Raw genomic sequence first — 25,216 nt, forward strand, 5'->3', positions numbered from 1 at the left:
GACTGCAGAGAAGAAGCTTTTCAGGCAGGCCACTCCTATGGTAATTAACCTGGCTTATTGCTTCACTATATATTGGACACCCATCTGCAAAGTATCGTCATTTCTTCTCCCCAGCGCCTATGTGTGGCTGGGGAGTGGCTGTGCCGGATGAGCCCAAAGGGAACCCTAACAAGGCTGTCTACTATACAAAAAGGCGTTAGCGGTATTCTAGACATCGCTGGCCACAATCGTTAAATTGATTGGACGTCAAGATATTATTCCTTTGCCGCCGCAGCAGGCAGATGCAAGTTGGCGCAGGCGCCTAGCAGGGGTGTCCGGCGGGGTATGTGTACAGCCTCGGGCAACCCTGCCGGGCAAGGTGGCATAACGGCATCAGTACGTTGGCTACCACAGCCAGAAATACTTCCAGCAAGCCTGCATCCTTAGCAGACCCAATAGATATCGGACAACATGATCGGGGTTCCTTCCGGTTATGCTGAGCCGTCCAACAGCTATGATGATGGCACCTAGATGCTATGCTTCATGTACTCCACCTAAGCGCTTGGCTATCTGCTAGTCACTCATATCGATAGGCTCTCAGCTTCTGGGAGTATTTCCTGGAGTCCCTTGAGACAATGTCATGCAATACCCCACCGGCAGAAAGCACGCAAGGCTGAATTTGTTCCAGCTGTCCTGAAATGGAAGTACAACACCACCAACAGTTTCGTTGTATAGCTCACAGGGTGCTACTGTAGGCAATAGTATCAGCTGGCGCTTCGCAGTTTCATGCATGGCTCTTGAGCCAAAGATGTATGCCATGCTGCCGCTCTTACAGGCTGCCTCGTTCCAGCAGTATGGAACCCCGCAACTATCTTGCGTGCCAACACACACCAACATGTCTCGAGCATCGTAGCCTTGCATGCAGCGATAAAGTATGACGTGTCCGTTGCGTCTAGGGGCTGGATTCATCCCCGCGGTAGCACCTGGAATTTGGCGCTGTTTATTACCGCCTGGGATCCCAGATATAAAGGTGTCCACTCAGACTTTTAGAGGCCACCACCGTTGCTTGTGGACAAAATTCCCGACACGACCATCACCATGGCTGAAAGTCATGATAAAAAGAAGAAGAAGAACAAGGGGATATCCAACACAGTCATTGCCCCTCTTGAGGATGACTTGCCTGAGCAACCCACGGACCTAGTTATTCCAGAGCTCGAAGAGTATGCCCAGGTAGCTGAATGGTAAGGGCCATGCCTCTCCTTTTCCATTATCGTACCTTCTCTTCATGGTCTATTAGACCCATACCTTCAGTGCTATTGAGCCGATGCTAACATTGAAATGTAGTCCTTATACGACTCCCATCATCACTCTCAAGGTGAACGACAACTACTACAGGATTCCACAGCAGTACCTCCGACCATATAAAACTTTGCAATTCGAACCGGAGGTTATGCACAATGAATACTGGGGGAGTGAGCGCCATTATCACCGGCTGTGCATTGAGCCGCAAAGTGCCCATACCTTCATTCATTACTTGTACACTGGACTGTATGAGACACTTAAAACCCCACTCAGCATCCCTCAGTCAGCGGAAGACATCCCCACAATACTCAACACTCGTGATAGAGAAGAGTTCCAGTGCGCAGCCTATGTATATCAGGCTGCCGTTCGGTACGAGATCCCAGGGCTACTAAGCATGGCACAGCACTTTATGGCCCGATTTGCCGAGAGATTGTCAATAGACGATATTCTACGTGCCATAAGATGTGTGTACGGCAGCCTTCTCGATGAACATTCTGGACGCACGTGGCTTGAGGGTTTTGTTCGAGACCAGTTGAGAGTGGCATTTATAAAGAAGGAAGGAAAGCTGCGACAGATCATAAAGGACTTTGAGGTTGGAAATAGTCGAAGTTTCGATAATTTCGTTGTTGATGAGGTCTTGGCACTCTATGAAAGGGAGCAAGACAGAATGAGGAGCTTGGGCAATTCAAGGGGAGGTCATGAGCCTGTGCCTGATCCTATACTTGAGTCTGACTGTGAGCCTGAGCCTGCGTATGAGCCTGAGCCTCCTCGTGAGCCTGAGCCTGCTTGTGAACATGATCCTGCTTATGAGCTTGAGCCTCCTCGTGAGCCTGTGTGCGAGCCTGTATGCGAGCCTGTGTGCGAGCCCGAGTTTGCGAATGAGCCTGAGCCTGAGCCTGCATGTTATCCTGAGCCACTACTCGAACCCGATACAGAAGTGGCGATACCAGCTCCAGAACCGGAGCTAGAGCAAGATCCAGAGCCTACTTTTAGGCGTATCGTTATAGCTCCTCAAATAACAGATAACCCTCTCTATAACAACTGGAACAGTCTCTCCACCAAAGACAGGAAGAAGAGGGAAAAGAGCCTGATCAAAAATGGGCTTCCTATCCCGGGTAAAGATTTCGAAATCCCCGTTCCAGAAATAAACCCTGCTGTTCCAGAGCCTGAACCTGTGCCTCCGGCGGACCCCGAGCCCGAGCCCGCTCCCAGGTCCAGTTCATCTTTTGGGTCTTGGGATATGCCAGTGGTGAGCGATGATAGATTGACTGAGGCTCCTCCTCCTCCAGAGGCAGAACCTGAGGCTGAAACAGAACCCGTCACCATGTCGAATTCGTCTTTTGGGTCTTGGGATACGCCAGCTTCAAGACATGCTGGATGGGGCTGACGTGCCTGAATTTCATCATTTGCTATGGGCAAATAAGCATGAAAGGTAAGCAGAAACGAGAGTGGTAGTAATGGAAGATCGAAATACAGTGTTGTTCGGTTGACCAGCGTGGTTACTATAATCACCTCCATGGTTCATGTTGTCTGATTTGCGTGGACTGGGAATTTAAGGAGCCAGTTGTTGTTTCTACTGTTTCTCGTGCTGGATTAATATGTCTAGTCAAGCTCTTAGAACTGCCCACAACGGACATTGTTTTATCGCAGCTTATGTCCTAACTTTGATGCACATGGCTAAATTGAAACTATTTGAGTTTTTCTGGATGTGGACTCTCTGACCCTTGCCGGACCTCGGTGCAGCTCTGGGTCCTGTCTTTCACGAATCATGTTTGTTGCTTCTCGGATGCTAGTATTTTCATACTGACACCGGTGGCTCTGAAGGATATGGGTTATTGTAATTCATCAAATAATCGTCTTCGCCCACTTCAAGGTCAGTGAGCTTTGTATCGATCACACATGATACATTCTGACTAAACCAAAACCTCCACAGAGGCCCAATTGGTAGGTAATTAGTAACAGCCTCGACACACTCCCAGGTTCAGAAACCACCCGAGTGGATCAGTAATCGAAGAGGGGAATGGTAATGCAAGAACAGAGCTGAGTAATGTGAAAGCTGTAAAGTGACAGATGATAAAGCCGTCTATAACTGAAATCTGTTTTTCTCAGGCAGTTTGGCCAGTTGAAGTTGACCTTCATTCTGAAGCTATAGACGTAGGGCAGGAACGTAGGTCTTGGGGCCATGGAAATAGAGGATGGTAGCTCGCAGACAACTGGTGAGCGGTGTGCCACACTCGCTTATATTTGGGCATTTCCGTGCGCAAATTCTTGTCGTCTGTGCATCTACATCATATTGTGTTTTCCGCGATGTCTGGGGCCTTCAATGGCATCCATCCCATTCAGGTACCCCATATTCATCTATGCTCCTGTAGATGGCATTGAACTCGTACAGGCTTGCATAGGACCGATAAAATGGAAAGGTGAAAGTAGACCCCAGATCTACGATTAATGTACCTCTATAGTTATCTTTCTTGACATCCTGGGGCATAATATAACCGCGTCTCGGAATGACAAAATTGGAAATGATTTGCTGGAACCCTTCATCTTGTCGGCTTAGTGGCTCCTCGGGGATGAAGTCTTTGACAATCGCCCAGCGGGCGTTATTCCAGCTTGAATCATGCCTTTCTCTTCCACTTACTCTTCGAAGCTGCTGAAGTTGGCAATCAGTCAGATACATCCACCCATGACACTGCACTGCCCAGTGACCATTTTCGTGCAAATCGCATAGACGCGCAAAGGCACGTGCTTCACATGCAAACGGGCAGATGAAGGCCAAGGTTCTTTCTTGGACAGTGTATGGTGCTTGGTAGTCATAGAACTGTATGTATATTTAGTCAGAACAATGATTCTTAGTTTAGGTATGTTTATGAAACCTACCAACTTCAAGCAGAGATCTTGCTTGTTGTGTTCAAACCGGAAAACAAACCCTTGCTGACCCTTGTCGATGAACACAGGCTTAACAAAGTCATCTGCATGCCCAGCAAATCGTTTTAACCTGGGACTCCGTCTCACTACCTCCTTAATGTTGATGATGGAGGAGTCGCGGGTGGTTGTGACGTCCAAAGTCTCTTCTGACAGAAATAGGTCAACTAAGAGTTCATACGGTTGTGCTTGTTTATGATTTCCCATCTTGAGAAAAATCTCAGCAGTGGCATTAGAAGGATACTGCGATTAGTTGATAAGAGAAGCATCACATTAGGCCGTCAATCAGGGACGATGCCCGTAAGGAGGAGGTCACATAAAGTGGCTGATACAAAGGAAACAGCGCCCAAACAAGTAAAGCGCAAGGTATTTCATTGTCACGTGTGTGGCATTCCTTGCTGTGAATCACGTGATGCATATGTCCACGAACATCCCCCTACTCGATTTCAGAATCATAGTGCTTCACACTCTAAGTCCTTTGATCCAATAGACTAGAGGGAAGCATTCGGTTCTGCAATTTAGGGAATGATGTGGGCCGACAATTTTGGGACTAGTCGGCCAAGCTGGTCCAACTGTCATCTCAGCCCTATCTCCGGTCGTTAACTCCGTCATTGTTTCACCAAACACAAGTATATTAAAGGGCTCTGTGCCCTTCCACATTACTGAACAGATCGCAGTCATAATAATTTGGCATCGGGTTCTTGGCAAATTTGTCTCAGGATGGTCAATGTTGCTATTGCGGGCGCGACAGGTGCTGTCGGGCGTACCCTGCTGGAGGTGATGGCTTCCCAGACCCGCCATCGGCCATTCGCCCTCACACGAAGTGTAAGTCAGTTTAGCTTACTACAGCTGTGTAGTGCAAATAATCTTATCCTTCCTAGGTGCCCAGGAAAGATGACCAGCTACCTGCCCCGACATTCTAAGTCAATTATGAAGATATCAATTCACTCAAGTTATTCCTGGAAGAACACAACATCCACACGGTCATCAGCGCCTTTGGCATCAACGCTACCTCTCTCGCAGAGTCGCAACTAAATCTCATCAAAGCTGCTGAAGCGTCTTCAGTAACAAAGAGATTTATTCCTAGCTCTTTTGCAATTCCTTATCCCGAAGAGTGAGTTTCCAACTTTCTGTTCATACCATGACCTCTAACTTGCGCAGTGACGTCTCTGTTCTTCCGCCTCTCGAACACTACTTTGCCTCTTTCAAGGCCCTCGAAAATAGTAACCTCGAATGGGCCCCTGTCTATAACGGCACTTTTCTGGAATACATCGCACCGCCAACACTGAAGTCATACCATCCCCACAGTGTGCTGGTGCTTGATGTGGAGAACAACAAGGCAGCCATTCCAGGGGATGGCAATATGCTAGTTACTTTCACATACACTTTCGACATTGTGCGCTTCGTTGTTGCTGCCTTGGACCTCGAAGAGTGGCCACGGGAGCTTCGCATTGTCGGTGACGAAATGACATTCAATGAGTTGTTGAAGCTTGCCGAGGAGGTAAAGGGGGTGAAGTTTGACGTCACCAAGCTCAAGGCATCAAAAATTACCGAATTACCCGGTCATGTCAAATCGTACAGCAAGTTTCCCAAAGACAGACTTCAGTGGTTCTTGGCCATCGTTGAGACTTGGATGACTACGGGTCAGGCGCGGATTTCTAGGCAGGGGAGTTTGAACGAAATGTTCCCGGAAATCAAGCCTTTAACTGCTAGGCAGATGATGGAACAATATTGGAAGGCTGGCCTCAAGTGATGATAACGATGGATTATTGTATCACTCCTCCTCCCGATTATCAAAAGCTCATAGGCTTGGTTAGTTTTGACTCGGGTCACTACTAATGGTCCTGAACATTGGCTGCAGTATCTCGAAATCTTGAACCCAGAATTACGGGATGAACATGGTAACTCAGAGAGCCTAATAGAATCAGGAAGATCGGTTCAGATAAATCCAGACTCCTAGTACGCCATCTGTTAAGCAGTATGTTACAGACTTCCACAAAGTCTTAACAACAGCGGAGAAATCCATTCTGCGTGTTTCTACATGCACTACCGGAGAATCCCGCTGTCTCTGCCTTCTGATCTCTTCCCCATATTATCGGAAGCTCCCTACACAATCTGGAAGCCTTTCAACGAGCAACCACCTTATATAAAGGACTGCCGTTTCCCTCAGCTATCATCCTCTTCAGCATTGTCATCAAACAAGCCATCTATATACAGGTGAAGACCCTGGGAGGGAGAACCCCCATGGGCTTTTGGCGCTCATGAAACCAACAGAATGGGGAGTCGTGTAGAGGTAGAAGTTCTGTGGGACACAATAGTCAATCTCTACCCCCAATTGCAACAGCTTTCGCAGAAAATATGAAGATGAAAGCCCCAAGACCAAAACCATGTGCCCATATTGCAGCGACCACGCATGACTGGTTTATGTCTCAATATAATCAAAAAGATGTGACCGGATAGCGCCTCTTCCACATGCACTATCAGTCATCAGATATGATTAAGTCTATATACTATCGCTTCTACGTCTCCAACGTCACAGATGCGACAATACATGTTCACATATCACGAATCCATTGACAATTATAGTCCTGGTGATATGGACAATCTAGGGTTTAACAGCGTCTACACTAGCCCATGTGGGTGCTAGTCCCTTGATTTCCAGAGACAATGGATACGGTCGGTTTTTAACCAGCGACGTCTTCCATTATATAAACGCCATGAAAAGGCCTTCTCTCGGTAACCGTCATAATCTTGCCGCACTCCCGGGCTCTTATGCAATGGCCGAATACGTTGATGCGCCTCTGTATTACCTATGTGTATTTGGAGTAACGCTCAGTTTCGCCCACTGTGCTTTCTATGCGTTTGCTGAATATATACACAGAGATTCCATATGTTCAGGTGGGGTTCTCCGAAGGTCTGGTCGGAAAGAATTATATATATTACAAGATATGTGACCTTGCTGAAACAACATGCGGCGTGGCCGTCGAGCAGCATATAAGGAAACACGCTCCAGCGCCGCGCCAAGTAAACGAGCACGGATATAGCGCATAATCGTTGGTGTGATGCTGAATGCTCCTACTAATTCGCAAGCGTTTCATACTGGTACACCTCCCGGCACCATGATGACATGACACCGTCGAACACAAGGGGTTCATTCAGAAAGGACCAGAAAATATAATCTCTAGAGAAACAGATACAAATTACCCCATGGCTGCTTCGAAATCGTCCACACACTGACGACTGACTGCCTGAACAGAATCTTTGAGTCTTGACAATAGACAAGAGGCGCCAGCAGGCCACTGTCATGCTACAGTGATTCCGACAAGCCAGTTAGAGACAACGCGCAGCTCAAGGATATACCTTGTCCTGGGCGGGTTTTGTATGATCCCAGCCTCATCTGAGGATCCCTGTACTATCCAGGAGGTTCATCTCGCATCGTCTCCCTAGTTGAACCATAGGATTGGTTAACATTGCTCTATCATCCATGTCGCAGGACTCCATGGGTGTCTCCGTCTTCTCAGACTCAGGAGCAGATAACGAGGATGTGGTGATCCTGCAACACTCTGCACGTTTGACTGAGATGTGGACCTACATAAAGCAATCTCAAGCGCTAAGTCTGTACCAGCAGACGCTCCGTGCTCGTGCGCCGGTGACTGCCACGACTACTATTGCTACCATCTATACCGTTAGCACAACTGCTTCTATCACGATTGAAGAGAATACTACCAAGAAGACCAAGCGAAAATTACCATCCATCAGGTCATGGTGTCTCTTGGTCTGTCAATACTACTATCAACTATCACTACTACCACTACCACATCCATCAGTACTGTCACCATATCCTCTCACAGTTACATCTACCTCTTCCCTATTAGGGCTACCACCCTTACCCATTCTCTTCGGTCTCTAATATTGCTACCTTTCCTCCTATCCAACGATTGCCAATGCTGTTCTCAATTCAAACTCAACTGCCATCTGCGACGTAATGGAACCTCGGATGGGGGTTCACGGTGCGGCTGTTCACATCAAGACAGAGACTATTTCGGACCTTGCTGAACCCTCAGCTATGCGTTTGTCATACATGGGGTGTTGGTTTTTGACTGGATAGACAGAGAGAAGATTAGTCCTGAAAGGGAGGATTAGGTAGTAGTAGTCTTCTTGGACTAGAATGGGAAAGTAGAATACGCGAGAGTCCGCTTCAATGCCAAAAGTCCGATTCGAAACGGCTTATTCTCGCTGTCAAGAACATCTGTTGTTCTATGTGACATGAGTAATATAGGGCTTTCCCAGGAGATTACGAATTTCGAACTGGAAGATAGCTTGTCATCTAGCCATTCATCCCGTCTGCTACAGATAATAGCATCTGCTTTTTTCTGTGTAAATACGCTCCAAGTGGTTAATGCAAGACAAAGAAAAGCCTCACCTCCACCAGATAGAAGGATACTACTTTAGCGGCTCGGTCAAAACACCCCCTTCCAGGGAGTTATACTCAATGAAAGGCCACTAATTCCTCCTGACTTGGCGGTTTTTCTATCAATTCTATCTCTCGTGAATCTTTATAAGAAGTATAAATACGACACAGACGGATCATAATGTTTGATTCCAAGCACACCTCTCAAACTAGACTTTACATAGATCCGCTGCTTCTTGGTAGCCATCAAGATATGTTGAGGGTCGGTTGCGGAATTCAGAACGAGCAGCATATGTGGATTTCATTCCCAGCGTGTTGCACATCCCTTACCCTACTCCAACGGCTTTCTTCTTCCGTTGAATGGTGGTGTACAATGGGTTATATATAGTTATGGTGATGTTCATTTCATCATCTACAACAGGGGAGAGTGTTTGTTCCATGCTCATATTTCTAAAGGAGAGGAAACAAGATATCTTGAAGCAAATACTGCCCTTATAAAATGCAGAAAGATCTTAATGTGGTTTTCGGTATCTCCAGCATCTTTTAATATCAGTGTTCGACATATCACCATTCAGGCTCCAGTGCATGGAGAATGAAATCGAAAGTTTGAACAAAACAGCAACTTATCCCCTACTTGAGGCTAATCGTGTTGCCGCTTTCTAGCCATGGTCTGCTTGTCTGCTGTAGAGACATTATACTCACTACTGCCTCGCTCAGCTACATAATCTACTTCCAAACTCTCTAAACTTATATATTATATCGGGCTATGGTACAGCAATTCCATTGACCAAGACCAGAATTTATCATGTAGTATCATCTATAATACTCCCCCAATACCCAAACAGAGCCCCTAAACCATGAACAACCATTCCACAAATTTCTTCCAAAACTCCCCCCATCACCATCCAACAACCAGCAATCAACAACCCTCCCTCTCCCTCTCCTTCCCAACCCTAATTCTCTCAACAAACTCCCCCACAGCCCCCACCCCCTCCTCCAACCCCTCCACCACCTGCACCCCAAACCTCTCACAAACCAACCTCACATTCCCACTCTTCCAATACCCCCTGGGACAAACAACCACCACCTTGCCGGGCTCCCGCATACACAGCCCCAATTCTAACAAACTAATCGGCGCCATACTCGCAGGATCAAAGTGAAACAGCACGATATCAGCCCGTTCCCGCTGCTCCATCTCCCACGAGACCTGTTCCTTGAATGGCGGGAAAGATGGGTCTTCGCGCCACGAGCTGTCCCAGTCTGGACGGAAGGGGTCGAGGATTGTTAGGTGGATGGTTTGGGGGGTAGTATTGGTGTTGGTGTTGGTGTTGTCTGGGTGTGTTTGTGGCTGTGGCTTTGGGAGGAAGTGGTGGGCTAGGTGGGTGGAGAAGGTATCGCGCCAAGTTGGGGGTGGTTGTTGTTGGTGGTCTCGTCGGGAGGAAGAGGAGGAGAAGGAGGAGATGCGGATTGGATTGGATGAGTCTTTGTTGGTGGTTGTGGGTGAAGGGGGAGTGCTGCCGGCGAGGAAGATTGTGATGCTGGTTGGTTTGGGCGGGGTGGTAGAGGGGGCGTGGATGGTTTCGATGGTGAGGTTGAAGTTGGGGTTCATGATTTGGGTCTGGGTCTGCGGTTGGGGTTGGGGATCGGGATCGGATATTGTTTCTGGGGTGGGTTGGGTTGAGGGGGTGGTACTATTAGATGTTCGTTGTTTGTGGAAGCGAAAGGAGGGGGTGAATCGAGATGATGATTTGGACATGATGTTGCTAGTAGTTAAGTTGGTATGTGGGTTAGTTGGGAAGAGAAGCGGGGATGAGGGGGCGATAATACACTATTACTGTTGGTAGCCATATCAGGATGTGATGGTGCCTTTATATATTTTACAGTGGGGTTAGAGATTGCATGATAATCCTGTTACATTGGAAGTCTCCTGTAGATTTACCAATCAAAGATCTTGAAGATAAAAGGAAATGATAGTACTATACTTTGTTTTCCGTTCTTCTCTCGAACCTCCTCCCCCATTGAATGAATATTATCTAGACCCGTGACAGCACGTGAGAGCTCCGTTAACACTGCAGATAACCAAAATAGTCTCCGAACCCGTGGTCATGCATGAAGATCATCTATTCATGCAGATGTCAATCCCACCTCTTAGTATAGTCTGATGTGCATGCATTCATTCAACATATCCGTAGAACTGGTTGATTTACGCTAACTTGTTATTGCTTATGTACAGCCATACACTCGGTATGCCAACACCAATATACACAGAGAATTAATACCATACGCATCAGGTATTGCTGATCGAGGCAGCACCCGACCCTGAGGCTGTCAGCGAGTGGATGCTCCCTGGGGGCACGCTTCCAGCTTCGCCGCCGGCGCTTGCGGGATCAAGGAATCGATGAGAGCCACCCTCAAGGTGGTTGCTCTCTCCGTCGGGAGTGGTTTTGATCTCCTTCTTTCCGTTCGCTTTGTAATACAGTAGCATATCCCCAGACGAGCGCCAGATGTGTGCCCGAATTGTCGCAAGAGTCATGTTTGGCGGAATCAGCTGTTTTGGTTAGCATTTCCACTTGTACATGGACACTAAAGCTACATACCATCTTCTGGCAATACAACTCCAGATACTCTTCCGGCTTCATCGCATCCTCTTCGGGCTCATCGGGGTTAGGGGGGTCGATCCGTTCTGCAACATAGGCAAGGATCTTCTTGGCTCGAAGCATGCGATTGGCGTTGAGTCGATTGTTGTTCGCGTTTGCGCTCGTAGCCGGCCTGTCCTGATTAGTCACAGCTCTTCCACGGGTACACTGTACATACTCTGGCTTGACCACAGGCGGCAGAAGATCGTCGTAAGGTTTCAGCGTAAACGCAATCTTCACTGGCTCTTTCAATGGCATTTGATTCTACCTATATTAGCTGGATGCCATATTCAAAGGAGGGGTGTTCATACCTTGAGCAGCAAGTCCGCAAGCCATAACGGGATGGACTTCTCCAACTTGTCAATCTCCTGACTAATTCCTGCCACAGTACCCCTGTACAAGTCTGAAGCCACTGCCGTGTCGCCAGATTCCTCTTGGATGAATACGGCCGTGCGAGGAGGTATCTGCAGTTCGGGTGTCTCGTTGTCAGGACTAGGAGCAAAGGCAGACACCAACTCCTGCCCCGGGTTGGCAGACAGCCATTCCTCGTACTCGTGCCGGGTTCGCTCGATGAAGCCACCCAGATTGGTTTCAAAAACCTTCTCTTCCTTGACAGACGACTTGTCCGATTCTTCAATCTTCTCTTCTTGGATCTGGGGCTTGGCTTCCGACGAGGACCGGCCCATTCGCTTGGGGAAATCCATCCGAAATTTCTTCCCAAATATAGATCCTCCCCGCTTTCGTTCCTCTTTGTCAGGCTCGACCGGTGATTGAGGCAGAGCAGTTGGCGTCGGCTCTCCGGGTGTCGCTGGCGCCTTCTCTGTGTCTAGCGGAGTCAGACCCGGGGGCTTGGATGAGGAGGAAAAGTAATCGCTCGACCGGTCCGAGAAAGATGTTCGAGTTAGGTCCGGGTTTTGCTGTGATGACAGAAAGTCCGAAGTCTCGCCGATAGATGTTCCAAAGTAGCTATTGTTGTTGTAGCTATGTGGTGGTAGCACGGGTGACCCTAACGTCCCCGGACTTGTTGCGTAGCCGATACCGAAGCCGGGCGTCGTAGGGCTACCAAGAGTGTCGTATCCGGACCGGAAGGTTGAGAATGAGGCATCTATAGGAGTCTGCAGACCTAACGGCCGCCTTGAACCATCTGCTGACGGTATATCCATTGGCGCAGAGGCACTCGTTGTGGTCAGTTTAGCCATTTCCTCCGCTCTTGCAACTGCCATGGCACGATACTGGGCATCACGCCGAACGTGCTCATCGACCAGTGATGCAAAGAGCCAGCGCAATATCCATTTGCCTAGGTTGACTGCTCGTCATCAGCACTCGATCACGCAGCAACTGTAGAGTTGTTGTCATACTTCTCTGGTCGTCGCGGAACTGCGAACTATCTTCTATGTCTGTTTCGTCGGCGTATATCTCCGCGTCAAAGCAGCGTCCTGGCTCCAGAATCACTGATAACCTTCCGGTGCGGATGTCGATCGTGCACCAGTGAGCAATACTCTCCGTGGTGTTAATCTCAGAGGCCACATCATCCATATGCCGCTTGCCAAAGGATTGAATAGGTTTACACTGTAGCTATCAGCATTTGTTCGGTCCCGACCAAGATCATAGCATACCTTGAGAAGATCCCATAAGACAACCTCACCCGCAGAATCTTGGGTCAAAGTCCGTTTGCGGTCATTTAACATGAAGTGTTTGATCAATCCGTGCTGTCCTTCGATAGTCTCCTCTGGCAAGGACTGGACGGGCAGGGTCAATCCCAGTTCATCCTCCATGTCTGAGCCGGAAGCTTGGCCCTGTGCATGTGATGCGCCGCCTGGCGCCGCGTCGTGAGGAACTCTCGAATTAGGGAACGTAGATGTGTTTGATAGTAAGAGAACCGATTCGTATGGTATCTTCTTGGGCATTCCTTTAGCCGCATCCTTTTCAGCGCTGGACTTTCGTTCCCCTGAAGCTGGGGCTTCTATCTCGGCTGTGGTATCAATATCCCTCCACCGATTGATACTAGACTTCGGTGTTGCTGTCCAGATATAGTCTCCGGCAGCTACGACGTTGATAACGCCCTCGTGCTCCTGCAGCGCTGCAACGCAGACACCTTGCTCGATATCCGCAGAGTGCCTCGTGTCCGTCTTGGCGACCAAGCCGGATCGATCACTCGAATAGAACACCGACAGCTGAGGATGATTCGAATAAAGCGACCAGACACTGTCGTTGTGCATTGTCAAGGTGTGCATGCATCTTCCTGCTGTCAGCGACCAAACCTTGACCGTCTGGTCGGAGGACGCGGTCATAATGGTATCGCCATCTTGATTAATGAGGATATCTCGAATATTGTCGGTATGGCCCACGAACTTCGTGATCAATTTTCCGGATTTCGGATCCCAGACTCTGACCACGCTTTCCGGTCCACCACTGGCCAGGACGGACGATACAGCGCCTAGTGCATAGACCGAACCCTTTGCCGTCCGATCCTCCCCGCACGCATCGATGCCAAGGACCTCACCGCCGCCATTCAAATCCCATAGATAGAGCTTGTGATCCAGGCCGCCTGATGCCACCCATGAGGAGTGATTTCCGGGGGTTGCCAAGGCTTTCACGTAGTCGGCATGTTTGCCGATGGGATGCGGCACCTCCGTGATTTCCGAGTGCGGTCTCCATAATCGCACCGTGGTATCGGACGATGCGGAAACGAGCGCCGAGTTGTTCTTAGTCAAGACAATGTCGTTGATCCAATGGCTGTGAGCCTGGACTTGGTTTCTGAAGGTTGTCGAACCGGATTTCGACGCCGATGCGCCGGAGAGGGGGCGGTTGAGGTCCCACGAGCATACAACACCATCGCGACCAGCGGAATACCTTTGCAAGAATGTGGAGTTAGAACTGGCGTGGCTTTGACTCGGGAACGGGCGGAGTTTATCACAGCCGGGTTTGCGGAGGACCAACTGGCGCAAGAGGACGGGGAAGGCTCACAGGATGGAATTGTCCGTATCGACCGTCAGACCATTAACGCCTAGTCTATGCCCACCAGGGGCATCAGGCAGAGGGAGGACTAGAGGGGAGAGAAGAGATTGAATGTCAGTCTCGAGTCCACTTTGGCGCATAAGTGGGAGGATCAGATAAGCGCGGAACCCAGCCGTGGTGTAACCAGGGAGTAGATGGCAGTAAATCCCAGCAGACCGACTTCAGACAATAGACATACCATAAGTGACCCTCTGGTGGCTTGATTTTCGGGCCATGCAGTGGGCGGGGAGAGAAAATGCAGTGGAAGAGGAAATGCGGAGGTGCAAGGGACGATGCGGAGGCAGAAGCGACGATCGCTCAGGCACGCAGTGACAGAGGGGAGGGGAACATTCCCCGAGTGGTAGGGAGTGGAAACAGGCCCGAAGGGGAAGAGAGACGAGACAATAAGGAATGAATATAAACTGACAGAGAGCAGAAAAGGAGGGCGAGCAGGACGGGGAGAAGAAGGAGGAGGAGAAGAGGGAAGTTTGTTGCCTGGAAGGATGGCGGATGGGGGATGATGGAAATGGGAGATGTTACTGACGATGGGCTCACTTCGTTCCTTCCCTTTCTGGCGGGAGGCACGAGCCCCGGCTTCCCTCGGGGATCTGCTCGTCTTCCACCTTCTTCTCTCCCCCCTCCTGCTTTTGATCTTCACTTTGATCTACTGATGAGCAGCCATTCAAATACGATGTGGATTCTACAGGCTATTCCTATTTACCCTCTTCTGTTCTCACCATGCTGAGAGTCGGATTTGAGTTCCCAGTTACCGGCACTAATCTCCACCATGATATCACAGAACCTGAACTATACACGAGAGGTCAAATGGCCATCTAGACAACTTAAATCTTCACTTAATGCCCTGAATCAATCAACTACTTGATGCAGCAATAGCCAAGGACCATTCTCTTCCTTTCTGATATCATCTCAATCCACCTTTCATCCACTATACTACTTAAATAATCTGCCCCAACTCCGTTCACTAACAAAACGCATAATAACTCCACTGAATACCACCTCACAGCTTACATCCAACAGTCTCCAGCATCTTGAACAAAGAAACCACCTCCATCACAATACTACACCATCTAAACCATGACCAGAACCCACCCACCATTCCCCCCTTCCTCCCAACCCACCAAAGAACCCCCCTCTGCCACCCGAACTATCCAATCTCTCGACCTCCAGCCACATCCCGAAGGCGGCTACTACCAGGAGACCTTCCGCCATCCACAAGAAATCCCCATAGCCAACGGCACGGCCACCCGCTCCGCTAGTACCCGCATCCACTACATGCTGACGCCGGGGTCGCCGCTCGGCGCGTTCCACCGGAACAAGAGTCGAACCGTGCATACACTACATCGTGGACGGGGGCGATATGTGGTGATTCACGCCGATGAGCGGAAAGGGGGAAAGGCGCCTGTAGAGGAGTTTGTGGTGGGACACGACGTGGAAAGAGGGGAGAAGGTGGAGTGGGTGGTGGAGGGTGGCAAGTGGAAGGGGAGCCATTTGTTGCCTGAAAAGGAATATGAGTATGACGATGGGCAGGAGAGGGGGCTGTTAATCACTGAGGTAGGTTGTTTGCAATCAGACAATATTCAAGAAATATAGATGGTTGACGCTGTGTGTAGACGGTTGAGCCCGGGTTCGCGATAGAGGATCATGACTTCTTGTCGTTGGAGGAGATGAAAGAGCTCCTCACTCCAGAACAAGTAGAGGAGATGGCGTGGATGTTGAGGGAGAACTCCATAGAGAAAAAACAAAGCTAAATGCTACCATCAATCGAAACATAAAACATTCTATAGAACAATCCCATCCATCTAGTCTATAAGTATACCACCACCACCCCAACATCCATAACCTAATTAGTATACAAACCACCACCCACCCACCACAGAACTATATACAGGACTAACAACCCATCAAACCACCTCCCTCTCCAACCTCTCCCTCTCCCTCTCCCCCTCCCTCTTCCCCTCCAACGTATTCCACGCCCACTGATAACTCCCCAAAAACACCGCCCCACCAATCCCAATCCACGCAACCCTCGGCCCAATCCCCCTCCAAAACGCCCCAAGACCCTCCTTATAAACCTCCCTAACGACATCCCTCACCCTAACCCTCTCACCATCCCCACCGCGTCTCGCAAGCATAACCCTAGTCTTAACAACATCCAACGGGGTCGTCAAACCCGCCGAAATAGCTCCGGCAACACTCCCAAACATAGCACTCGTCGACGCGGGCACAACCCCAGTCCCATCACCACCACCGACCTTCTTCGCATACCCCTCCTTCAAACTCTCCCACATAGTAAACTGCAACACGGTGAACGGAATCTCCCTGGCAATCGTAATCCCGGCACCACGATACAACTCGCCGAGGACCTGGCCCACCCCACCATTCGGAGCATTCCGGAGGGCGAGGATATCCTTGAAGGCGAGGAGACTCGAGCCGCCGAAGAGACCGGCTTGGGCGCGCTGTTTCACGACTTCGGTGGGGACGCGGACGGCGCAGGCGGCGATTTCGCCCATTGAGGAGGCGAGGGAGTGCGTGAGGATGATGTGGGAGCGAGATGGGGTATCCTTGGGGTTAGAGGAGGGGGACGGGAGGAGGTATCGTTTCACGCCATCGTAGACGATGAAGAAGGATGCGGCGGACGGGGCGGAGCCGAAGAGCACGGAGGGAAGACCGGCGTAGATGCCGCGGATGGTTTGGCGGAGGGAGAGGCTGGATGCGGCTGCGGATGTGGTGGAAGGGCCTTGTGTGCGCGCTTTTTGGAGGCGGGTTTTGATCGTGTCGAGGGGGTAGAGGGAGCAGTCAACGGTGAGGCCGGCAATGGCTCCGGACTGAGTGAGTGAGTGGTTGGTTAGTTGGTTGGCTGGAGGATGGAGGGTGGCCGTGCAGCCAGGGAGAAGGGGGAGGACGTACAATTAGGGATCGCGTCCATAGGGAGGAGACCAATGGCTCCGGTTCACCTGGTTGAGCCATGATCAGGTAGAATTGGTGGGTGGGAGGGTGGTGGAAGATGAAGTCCAGGATCTGTTGAGCCGGTCGCGTGGGAAGAAGCCTTTGATGGGCTCCGATTATCGCCCCGGTCTAAACTCCGCAATCTCCGCATCTCCTGCCTTACGTCAACTGCTTCCGAGGTGTTACAGCTGCTACGAAACTACAAGGAGCAAAACAAAACGTCAAAATGAGCAGGTATACAGTCGCTCGTTTATTTATAGTATCTACTAAAGTAGTTGTTCTCCATGAAGTTACAGTGAAAGGACAATTTGGGTGAAAAAACAAGGCTCTGAGGCATGACAGATGCGCAAACGACAAAACCCTCCCGAGGCAGATGCGGAAGCCAAAAGCACCAAAGCGAACGAAATCGCAGCAAGGAACATGCGAAACAGCATTTCACAGGGAGAAAACCTAGCAGCCGACCCTCTATAGGGGAGAGTGATTTGCCTGAGCAGCCCCGCTCCACAACACAGTGACCTCAACGCCTCGATCGAATGAGAAAACACCAGAAGCATAGGAAACCCACATCCTCTTTCCAACAGCACAAGCGCAGTGAGAAAATAAACAAAACAGTGGACAAGGGAGGTGATTACTGTGGATTCCAGGTGTATATTTGGCCGAGTTGGAATCCCACCGTCGAGAAAGTAACAAGCCAGATCATGATGACAGCCCGCCCAGAAACGGACCAACATCATGGCCGTAGGGAATCAGGTAGAAAGAAAAGTGCCAAACGAGAATGGGAAGAAAGATGTAGGATGAATCGGTTCAGGGAAATTATAAGACATGATAAGACATAGAAACGGGGACGGAGATCCAACACTAGCGCATACACCTAGTGGAGGAAGTAGATCACTTGGCCTTGCTGGGAACGGGAACACTGGCCGATGGTGGTTCCAGGACATGGGTATGGCCAGGGGCCCGGATGACCTCACCAGAAAGCTCCTGCTGGCATGCCTTGATGTTGCGAACCCATTCGTCGGTTAGGACGTCATCGAGGGTTGCGCGTTCATTGACGCCCACCTTCAACATGCGCCCGACGATATACCGGCTCTCGCGTGGCAGAAGTCGCAAAAGTCTCCAGGGACCCTTGATTACTTCCTGGCGTTGGCCAGAAGGCTGGGATGAAGCGGGAAGAGGGGGGGCTTCTTTGCTTGTGGTGCGAGTGGGCTTGTGAGTAGGGCCGTTCTTGTCCTCTACCGCGGTCTTGTTGGTAGGTGTACGTTCCTGTGGACTCTCCGGAGGACGGTTCTCTTCTCCAGCGGTAGGCCCTGTCTGAGCAGTACTCTTCGGGGGCTCCTGACGTCCATTAGCCTGCACGGGTTGATCGATGGGCCCCTTCTTGGGGTCAACAACCTGCGGGGTCTTTTGTTCGTGAGCCGCCGATTGGAGGTCAGGAGACGATTTAACGACTCGGTGACGTTTGGGGTCTGTATCAGGAACTGGTGTGCCGGGAGTGGGCGGGGAGACGAAGAGTCGGTAAGAGTTGTCGCTGACACGGGGCTGCTTCCAGGGAAATCGGCGCAAGGTCATGCAGCAGAAGATGATGGCCAGAGACCAGACGTCCGTGGGGCGGGGATCGTATTTCTTTTCATCGTACACCTCCGGAGCCAAATAGGGATCAGAGCCGACGATGCCTGCCACGCGTTAGAAGGTGAAAGCCCAACTCACCCATATCGATCAGCGGGGCCCGACTTACCAGAAGCAGGAACGATATCATTCTCAAAGGGGTACCGGAAAACCACCGCACTCCCAAAGTCGATAAGCTTCATGATGCCATGTTCATTGACGACCACGTTGTCCAATTTCAGATCCCTGTGGGCCAAACCCATTCCGTGCAAGTAGGCCACTCCGCTGAGTATCTGCTTGAAGGCGCAGGCAATCTCATCTTTCACCATCTTTCCTGTCATGACAATCGCGAACAAATCGAACGGAGCATACTCCATCACCTCGTACCAATGGCTGCCTTCTTGGATGATATCCAGTGTCTCGATGATATTGCCGTGATGAAGAGTCGAGCCGATGCAAAATTCCGCAGTCACCTTCTTCGAATACTCCTTCATGCTCTCCCAAGAATGGCGATCACGAAACTGCTTGACAGCGAAGGTCACGCCGTCGCTGTTACGCTTGAGCAACCTAACGGATCCACCTGCTCCTGAACCCAAAACCTTGCCTAGCTTCCCGTACTTTGAGTTGAGCCCATGGTCGTCAGCGAAGGGAACACTATCCGATGTGTGGAAAGGGCCATTCTTGCCCGAAGACCGGCTCGACTTTTTGAAGGGTATAGATGAGGGAGAATCAGCACGCTTATGCTTGTGGTGGTTCCGTTTGAAGAAGCGCTTTAGCTCGGACATGTGGCCGTGGGGCTTGCTTTCCGGTTCCTGCGGCTTGGCCTCTTTTTTGCTGCCAAAAAAGCCGCTGCGCTTTTCGGTGGACCTGAGATCACTTGCACTGGCGGACCGAGGAGACATAGGGCGGGTGAACGACGAGGAGGTGTTGGTGCGACGTTTCGCATCTCTGCCATTGAAGATAAAGCGTTGGTCCAGTTGCGCGAGGTTCTTTGGTGGTGGGGGCCGTTTGCTGCGAGCATATGGATCATTGGGCTCTCCGACGGGTGTAATCGCACCGGGAGGGGTATAGCTTTCAACCCTCGGAGTCATCGGAGGGCTTTCATCCTGTGCACCTCCATCAGCCGCAGGGCCAACGAAGAACTGCGCCCTATGTTTCGGGGAATTTAGCGGATGGGACGATGTTTGCGCGACGTTATTCTGTTTCGACAGTTGGTCGGTTGAAGAGGGTCGTGAAGAGGGGGCACTCTGGGAGGCTTTGTTCTTTAGGGTCGCGCTTGTCGGTGGGGAAGTAGTGGGGGTCATGGCAGCGGACTGCCCCGGGGCTCCTTTGTCCGTAGTGTTTGATGTTGACGAGGTATCAGTAGACTTGGCTTCCCGTGAGTGAGTCGCAGCTGGTGTAAGCGGGGGTGACTGCATAGCGGACACCGTGGGGGAGTCTCGGGGAGAGGGCAGTCCTGATCCATTGGCTTCGTGACCACTGCGGTCGCTTGACTCTCGCGACGCAACCTGTAAGGGGGATGCAGCAGTCAGTTTCTGTTCGGATCTGGAAGCTCTGGAAGATCATGCAGGGCCATGCGAGGAGCCGACTGTCCCGGAGGAGGCGGCATGATCTTCCACGCCACCGTCGATGCTGGATAGCGTACAGGGCCATTGTGAGTAAACAGATGGGGCACATACCCTAGAAGATGGAAGAGAAATCGGGTCATATGAGAACTGTCGCAACCGCGTCTCCTGCAACTGTGATTTTTGTAGGCTGGCAGCCAGGGACCGCAGTTCCTCCTCTTGCTCCTGATCCTTCATCGTGTCATCGGCCGGCGGTACTTGGGGAGGGACCGGGGAATCCGAAGGTTCGATTTCCTCCGTTATGGTCGAGAACCGGACCTGGCTGGGTTGCGACTTGAACTTATAGTCATTGTCGGCAAACTCGGTCGCCTGTCCAGGGGTCATCTGGTCAGGAGATTGGGTAGTTTCAGCAGCTAAAAGTTGAGAAGTTGCCGAGTCAGTGGGAAGAGTCTGAATTGGTTGTTGTGGAAGGGTGGTGCTTACCGGAGTTCATGTTGGCATTGGCTTGGGCAAAATCCGTCGCTTCAGACGTCATACTTGGTCAAGACCACAGGGTGGGACACATGCCCCTCCACGGAAGATACCGGGAAAATGAACTCAACAGTAATGGGGAAACAACGGCTGCAGAGTAATAAGGAGAGCGGTAATACTCTATATAATAGCGACGTCGCTTGGGGTGAGGAGACGATTCAGGACAGTTCGTGGGACAAGAGTGGGAGAGCACGGAGGTTTCGGTATGCGAGACGGAACAAATCTTTCGTCGAGAAACGGGGTGCGGGAGGGAGATAAGTAGTGTGGTTCGAATTTCACGTCGACGCAGGGCAGGAACTTGGACGGGCGGGAGGATGCTGAGGGGCGGGGAGAGATTCGCCCCATCCAAGAACGGCTGCGTTGGTGAGTCAAGAGGAGGGGAGAGAGACCGACAGTCGTGGAGAAACGAGGAGGAGCGACGACGAGGATGGAGAAGGGAGAGTGAGTTGAGGGAGATAATAGTGAGGGACGGAGGAGGAGGAGGAGGAGGAGGAGGAGCAAGAGCAGGAGCTAGACTAGTCAGGCAGTTCGTTCTAGTCTAGTTACTGACTAGTACACAGTAGAGGGGAGAAGGCAGACCGGAGAGGTTCCACCGGAGCAGGGAAGACTTGGAACTCGAACTGAACAAGAAAGTCAAAAAGCAAAAAAAGCAAAGCAGGTGCGGCGGCGGTCTTTTGGGGGGGGATTTTGGGAGCCACCAGCCAAATCGACGGCGGCGGCAATAGCGGCGGGATGGACGGGGAGAAAAATACAATTCTCTTTTAGGGCGGTGGATTAATTATAATTTCTTTCTTAATTACGGTCACCACCACCACATTTACTGAACTTTCCACCAACTCAAATACTTGCACCTCATTGAATGTTTGCATTTGAAACGAGGTTAGGTGAGTTGTATAAACCCATCTACACGTTACCACTCGATCCCTTTAGCCCCCGTTCTAGAAGCCTCCTCCACACGCCCATTTTCTCCCAGGAAGGGATGGATGCCCAGGTCTAGATTACCCAGCTGGTCACCCGGCCTAAAATAGAAAACAGAAGGGCTGGACAGAAAAGAAGCATCATCATCATCATCATCATCATCATCATCATTGCAAATGCCAACCCAAAGAAACAAATGTATCCCACACAAAGTTACATGCAGTCTGTACCGTGTTTACTTGGCGGTCGGTCGGAGCGAAGCGTTCCCCCCGTGCTCCAAAGATTGGATATTGACTACTCTCTCAATCGGAAATCCGCGGAGAGGAGGGGAAACAAAAGATTTGGAAAAAGGCAGCTGGTGACTGTAATGGTGCGGGAATTACCCACCTCTTACAGTGAAGTTGAAGCAAGCATCTGTCTAACCGAGGATGTGGGATGGGTGTGGATCATGAATCATAACGAAGTAGCGTACATAAGTAGGAAGTCATTACCCCCCAAGACGTGGTCTACCATCTACAGATGGAGAACAAACAAGTAAACCCGGAGAACGGCTGCCATGACATCAAAGGCACAGCCGTTACGGGTAAGGCAGGCAGGCAGGCAGGCAGGCATGTAAATACCGGTAACGTCTGCGCCAGTTGTCCGAACGGCCGCCCGTCATAAGCCGATGATTAGTGATTCAGTAATTGTTAGGTATATTATATGGCTTGCATACGGGCTTTTGCCATCATCCATTCATTCATTCCACTATCTATCTATCCATCTATCCTATCTGCTCCGGACGTCAGTTGGCACCGAGAAGAGGAGGAACAGCAGCTTGCCGGTGCCGTCTAGCCGGGCAGTTTGTCATCCGCGAACAGTATTGGACGACGACCCTCCAGATTCCCCGATCCGCACAGCCCACAGGCATGGATGGGCTGGTCGCTTACCCCGCTAGATTCTTCTGGATCTCATCTGGCGTGGGTTTAATGCATGCAGATTGGAGTGAGGGCGAACCCACGGTCCACTCAGTTGATGAATCGGCCACCCTTTGATCATCTGTCCGTCCGTCAGCTGCCTGCCCTTGTCCATGGACAACTCTCACACACCTCCTGTCAATCATCGGAGCCTTCGGGATCGGAGACGCGTGAAATTATCCGCTCAATGTTCTCGCCGATTTAACCCAATGCCTACTGGACTATAACCTTACTATTTGATAACTAGCACCTCATCTGTCTGTTCAGGTAGGTAACCCGCGCCCTGGTTCGGATAGCGTCACCATTGCTGTTCTGGGTTTAGTGCTTCTGTGGGGCGTCTCATTCCGCTTTGGGTATCCAGTGGACGGTAAACCCAGCCCGATCTGGAAAGTTTCCGTTTCGATGGAGATAATAATGAATAATGACGGCTGGGTCTGTCTATTACTTATAGAGTAGTGCGGCTGGGGTATAAAAAGTCAACAATGAAGAAACAGCCGCCTCACAAGCACTATCATACACCCAAGTAAAAGGCTGGCTATCCACTGCAAGTATAATCAGGCTGCTGAAGGCTCCCAACTAATTTATTTTCTGATGAGCGCTAGTTTCAGCCAGGAGTGTATATCGCCATTTCCCAATCTGGCCAGCTACTTACTTTTTCAAGATAGTCGCCACCTGCCCCTTGTCAAGGATGTTCTGGTACACTTCCAGAAGCACGTATAGAATGTGGGGTAGCCCCATCACATCACATCTGCAGATTATGGAATCATCTTCTCGGGCCATTACCTACCTGCTTCCTGGCTTGCTGCTATTGTTAACCTCTGCCGTCCGTCGACTAAGTTACTGTGTTGTGAGGCCAAGAAGAGCACTGCTGAGGATTCGAGCGGAGAAACAGCTTTCAGGCCTGCCAAGCAAAATAGTGGGAGAAAGGGGCTTGTCATTACAGAACCGTACGACGATTCCTCCCCCGACCTCTCACCTGGCCGCGTATCCAAGACGTTAGGAGGAAACTTGCGTGTCCTCCGCCTCTTGGCTTTCTCGGCGGTATTTCTGGGCACGCTGTGGTGTCTTGCTCAGCTTTTTTTCCTTCCCTCCGATCTCCAACTTGGCAAGGGGCCAGCGCCAATATTGACTGCTTAGCAACAGACTGTCTAGTATCCCTTTTCTAACACTTTCCAAACCGCTGCTGAATATTGGGCGTGTATAAAGCCCCCTGGTCAAGTGTATGGGCATGGATTGGTAGGTGAAGAAGAAAGGCGCGTATATCGCTCTTGCTGACTCGCGGGCTTCCACCCGACTTCTTAGTACTTCGTATAGGTATCGTGACAACCAGCCCGCACGCAGGCCCTGGTCAGGAATGCATCATCGGCAACCTACGCCCACCGTTATACCCAAGAGCCGAGCCCTTCATGGTCAGACAGTCAAATCCACTTCATGTGATCGCTTGAGGCACCAGCCAACGCTTTCTATACAACATGCAATGCCTATGATACAGATGGTAACAAACCCAGTTCCACATAACGCCAATTTCGTAAGCCCAAGACAAGAAGAGGAGTAACCTTACGGAAGTAAGGGCACAAGATAGTGTACAACGACATCACCAATCGCCCGCTCCGCAATAACCTCATGGTACAACCTGAATGCCAACGGACTTGGCCTGGGCGATGACACTCTTGCACAATCCCTGTAGGCTCAATCCAGACAGTCGCGTCTCGGAGTGCTTGATCTTGGCGATTTCGTAGACATGCTTGAGGGAGATCTTGCCGATGAATTCATGGCCCGGGTTCTGGGCGCCACGGATGCGATTCTTGCGAGGTTCCACATTGGCCGCTTGCAACAGCAAATAGGTGGTGGTGGGAGTACGGAGGTCGAATGTGAAGGAACGATCGGGGCGGACAGTGACACGCGCAGGAATGGGGACACCGGTGTTGATGTGTGCAGTTCTGGCGTTGAATTCCTACAGTATACCATATCAGCCCTGCGCGTCCTTCTAGTGCAGATAGCTCACATTGGACGTCTTGCAGAAGACAAATCCAATTGAACCGTCCATGGAGTGTGCTCTCAGCTTACCTTACAAAAATCCATACTCTTCACACCCTTACTACCCAGGGCCGGACCGACGGGAGGACTGGGACTGGCCTGACCGGCGCCCACGATGAGCTTCACAATCTGATCCTTGGCCAATGCCTTCTTCGCCATGATGATGAGGGTCGAGAGTACGTTTGATAAAGATCAAAGTGAAGGCGAATTGGAGTTGAAGTGAGGGAGCGTATGGGAATGTCCGGACAGCAACTGACAACAATCAATGCGGCAGTCGGCGAGCGTCTTTTGCGGCCAAGTTTTCTTTGGGTTCTGGATTCGGGATGGCGCCGCGGGGTCGGCGTTACTTTCCGTTTGGGACACAAGCGAAGCCCAAACAGGAAATCCGCC

At 50.7% G+C, this 25,216-nt stretch overlaps 6 protein-coding genes across 6 annotated transcripts; 2 read left to right on the top strand and 4 right to left on the bottom strand.

Annotated features, from left to right (window-relative positions):
- Positions 1-1,077: 1,077 nt before the first annotated feature.
- BO87DRAFT_300858 (uncharacterized protein) lies at positions 1,078-2,668 on the top strand (the record flags this gene model as incomplete). Its single annotated transcript, XM_025619142.1, has 2 exons — positions 1,078-1,220; positions 1,324-2,668. 2 exons carry the CDS (start codon positions 1,078-1,080, stop codon positions 2,666-2,668), a joined length of 1,488 nt encoding a protein of 495 aa, XP_025483311.1.
- A 933-nt stretch (positions 2,669-3,601) lies between these two features.
- On the bottom strand, positions 3,602-4,501 carry BO87DRAFT_351888 (uncharacterized protein; the record flags this gene model as incomplete). The annotated part of the gene is made up of 2 exons (XM_025621160.1): positions 4,159-4,501; positions 3,602-4,099 (listed from the first exon to the last, which is right to left on the bottom strand). Exons 1-2 carry the CDS (start codon positions 4,408-4,410, stop codon positions 3,602-3,604), a joined length of 750 nt encoding a protein of 249 aa, XP_025483312.1. The 5' UTR covers positions 4,411-4,501.
- Positions 4,502-4,923: 422 nt separating this feature from the next.
- BO87DRAFT_448424 (NmrA-like family protein) lies at positions 4,924-5,956 on the top strand (the record flags this gene model as incomplete). Its single annotated transcript, XM_025628297.1, has 3 exons — positions 4,924-5,032; positions 5,128-5,317; positions 5,365-5,956. 3 exons carry the CDS (start codon positions 4,924-4,926, stop codon positions 5,954-5,956), a joined length of 891 nt encoding a protein of 296 aa, XP_025483313.1.
- Positions 5,957-9,533: 3,577 nt separating this feature from the next.
- BO87DRAFT_413226 (nucleoside 2-deoxyribosyltransferase domain-containing protein) lies at positions 9,534-10,419 on the bottom strand (the record flags this gene model as incomplete). Its single annotated transcript, XM_025626561.1, has 1 exon — positions 9,534-10,419. The coding sequence occupies exon 1, from the start codon at positions 10,368-10,370 to the stop codon at positions 9,534-9,536; it is 837 nt and encodes a 278-aa protein (XP_025483314.1). The 5' UTR covers positions 10,371-10,419.
- Positions 10,420-10,901: 482 nt separating this feature from the next.
- BO87DRAFT_394088 (Pkinase-domain-containing protein) lies at positions 10,902-20,768 on the bottom strand (the record flags this gene model as incomplete). Its single annotated transcript, XM_025625098.1, has 13 exons — positions 10,902-11,162; positions 11,212-11,388; positions 11,425-11,514; positions 11,562-12,556; positions 12,609-12,819; positions 12,867-14,103; positions 14,218-14,296; positions 14,447-14,466; positions 14,803-14,904; positions 16,192-17,093; positions 18,124-18,887; positions 18,950-20,327; positions 20,499-20,768. 13 exons carry the CDS (start codon positions 20,766-20,768, stop codon positions 10,902-10,904), a joined length of 6,486 nt encoding a protein of 2,161 aa, XP_025483315.1.
- Positions 20,769-24,410: 3,642 nt separating this feature from the next.
- BO87DRAFT_351898 (mitochondrial 54S ribosomal protein uL11m) lies at positions 24,411-24,985 on the bottom strand (the record flags this gene model as incomplete). Its single annotated transcript, XM_025621161.1, has 2 exons — positions 24,411-24,743; positions 24,857-24,985. 2 exons carry the CDS (start codon positions 24,983-24,985, stop codon positions 24,411-24,413), a joined length of 462 nt encoding a protein of 153 aa, XP_025483316.1.
- Between the last annotated feature and the right edge of the window lie 231 nt (positions 24,986-25,216).

Source organism: Aspergillus neoniger, assembly GCF_003184625.1.
Source record: "Aspergillus neoniger CBS 115656 unplaced genomic scaffold BO87scaffold_5, whole genome shotgun sequence".
Classification (NCBI taxonomy): Eukaryota; Fungi; Ascomycota; class Eurotiomycetes; order Eurotiales; family Aspergillaceae; genus Aspergillus; species Aspergillus neoniger.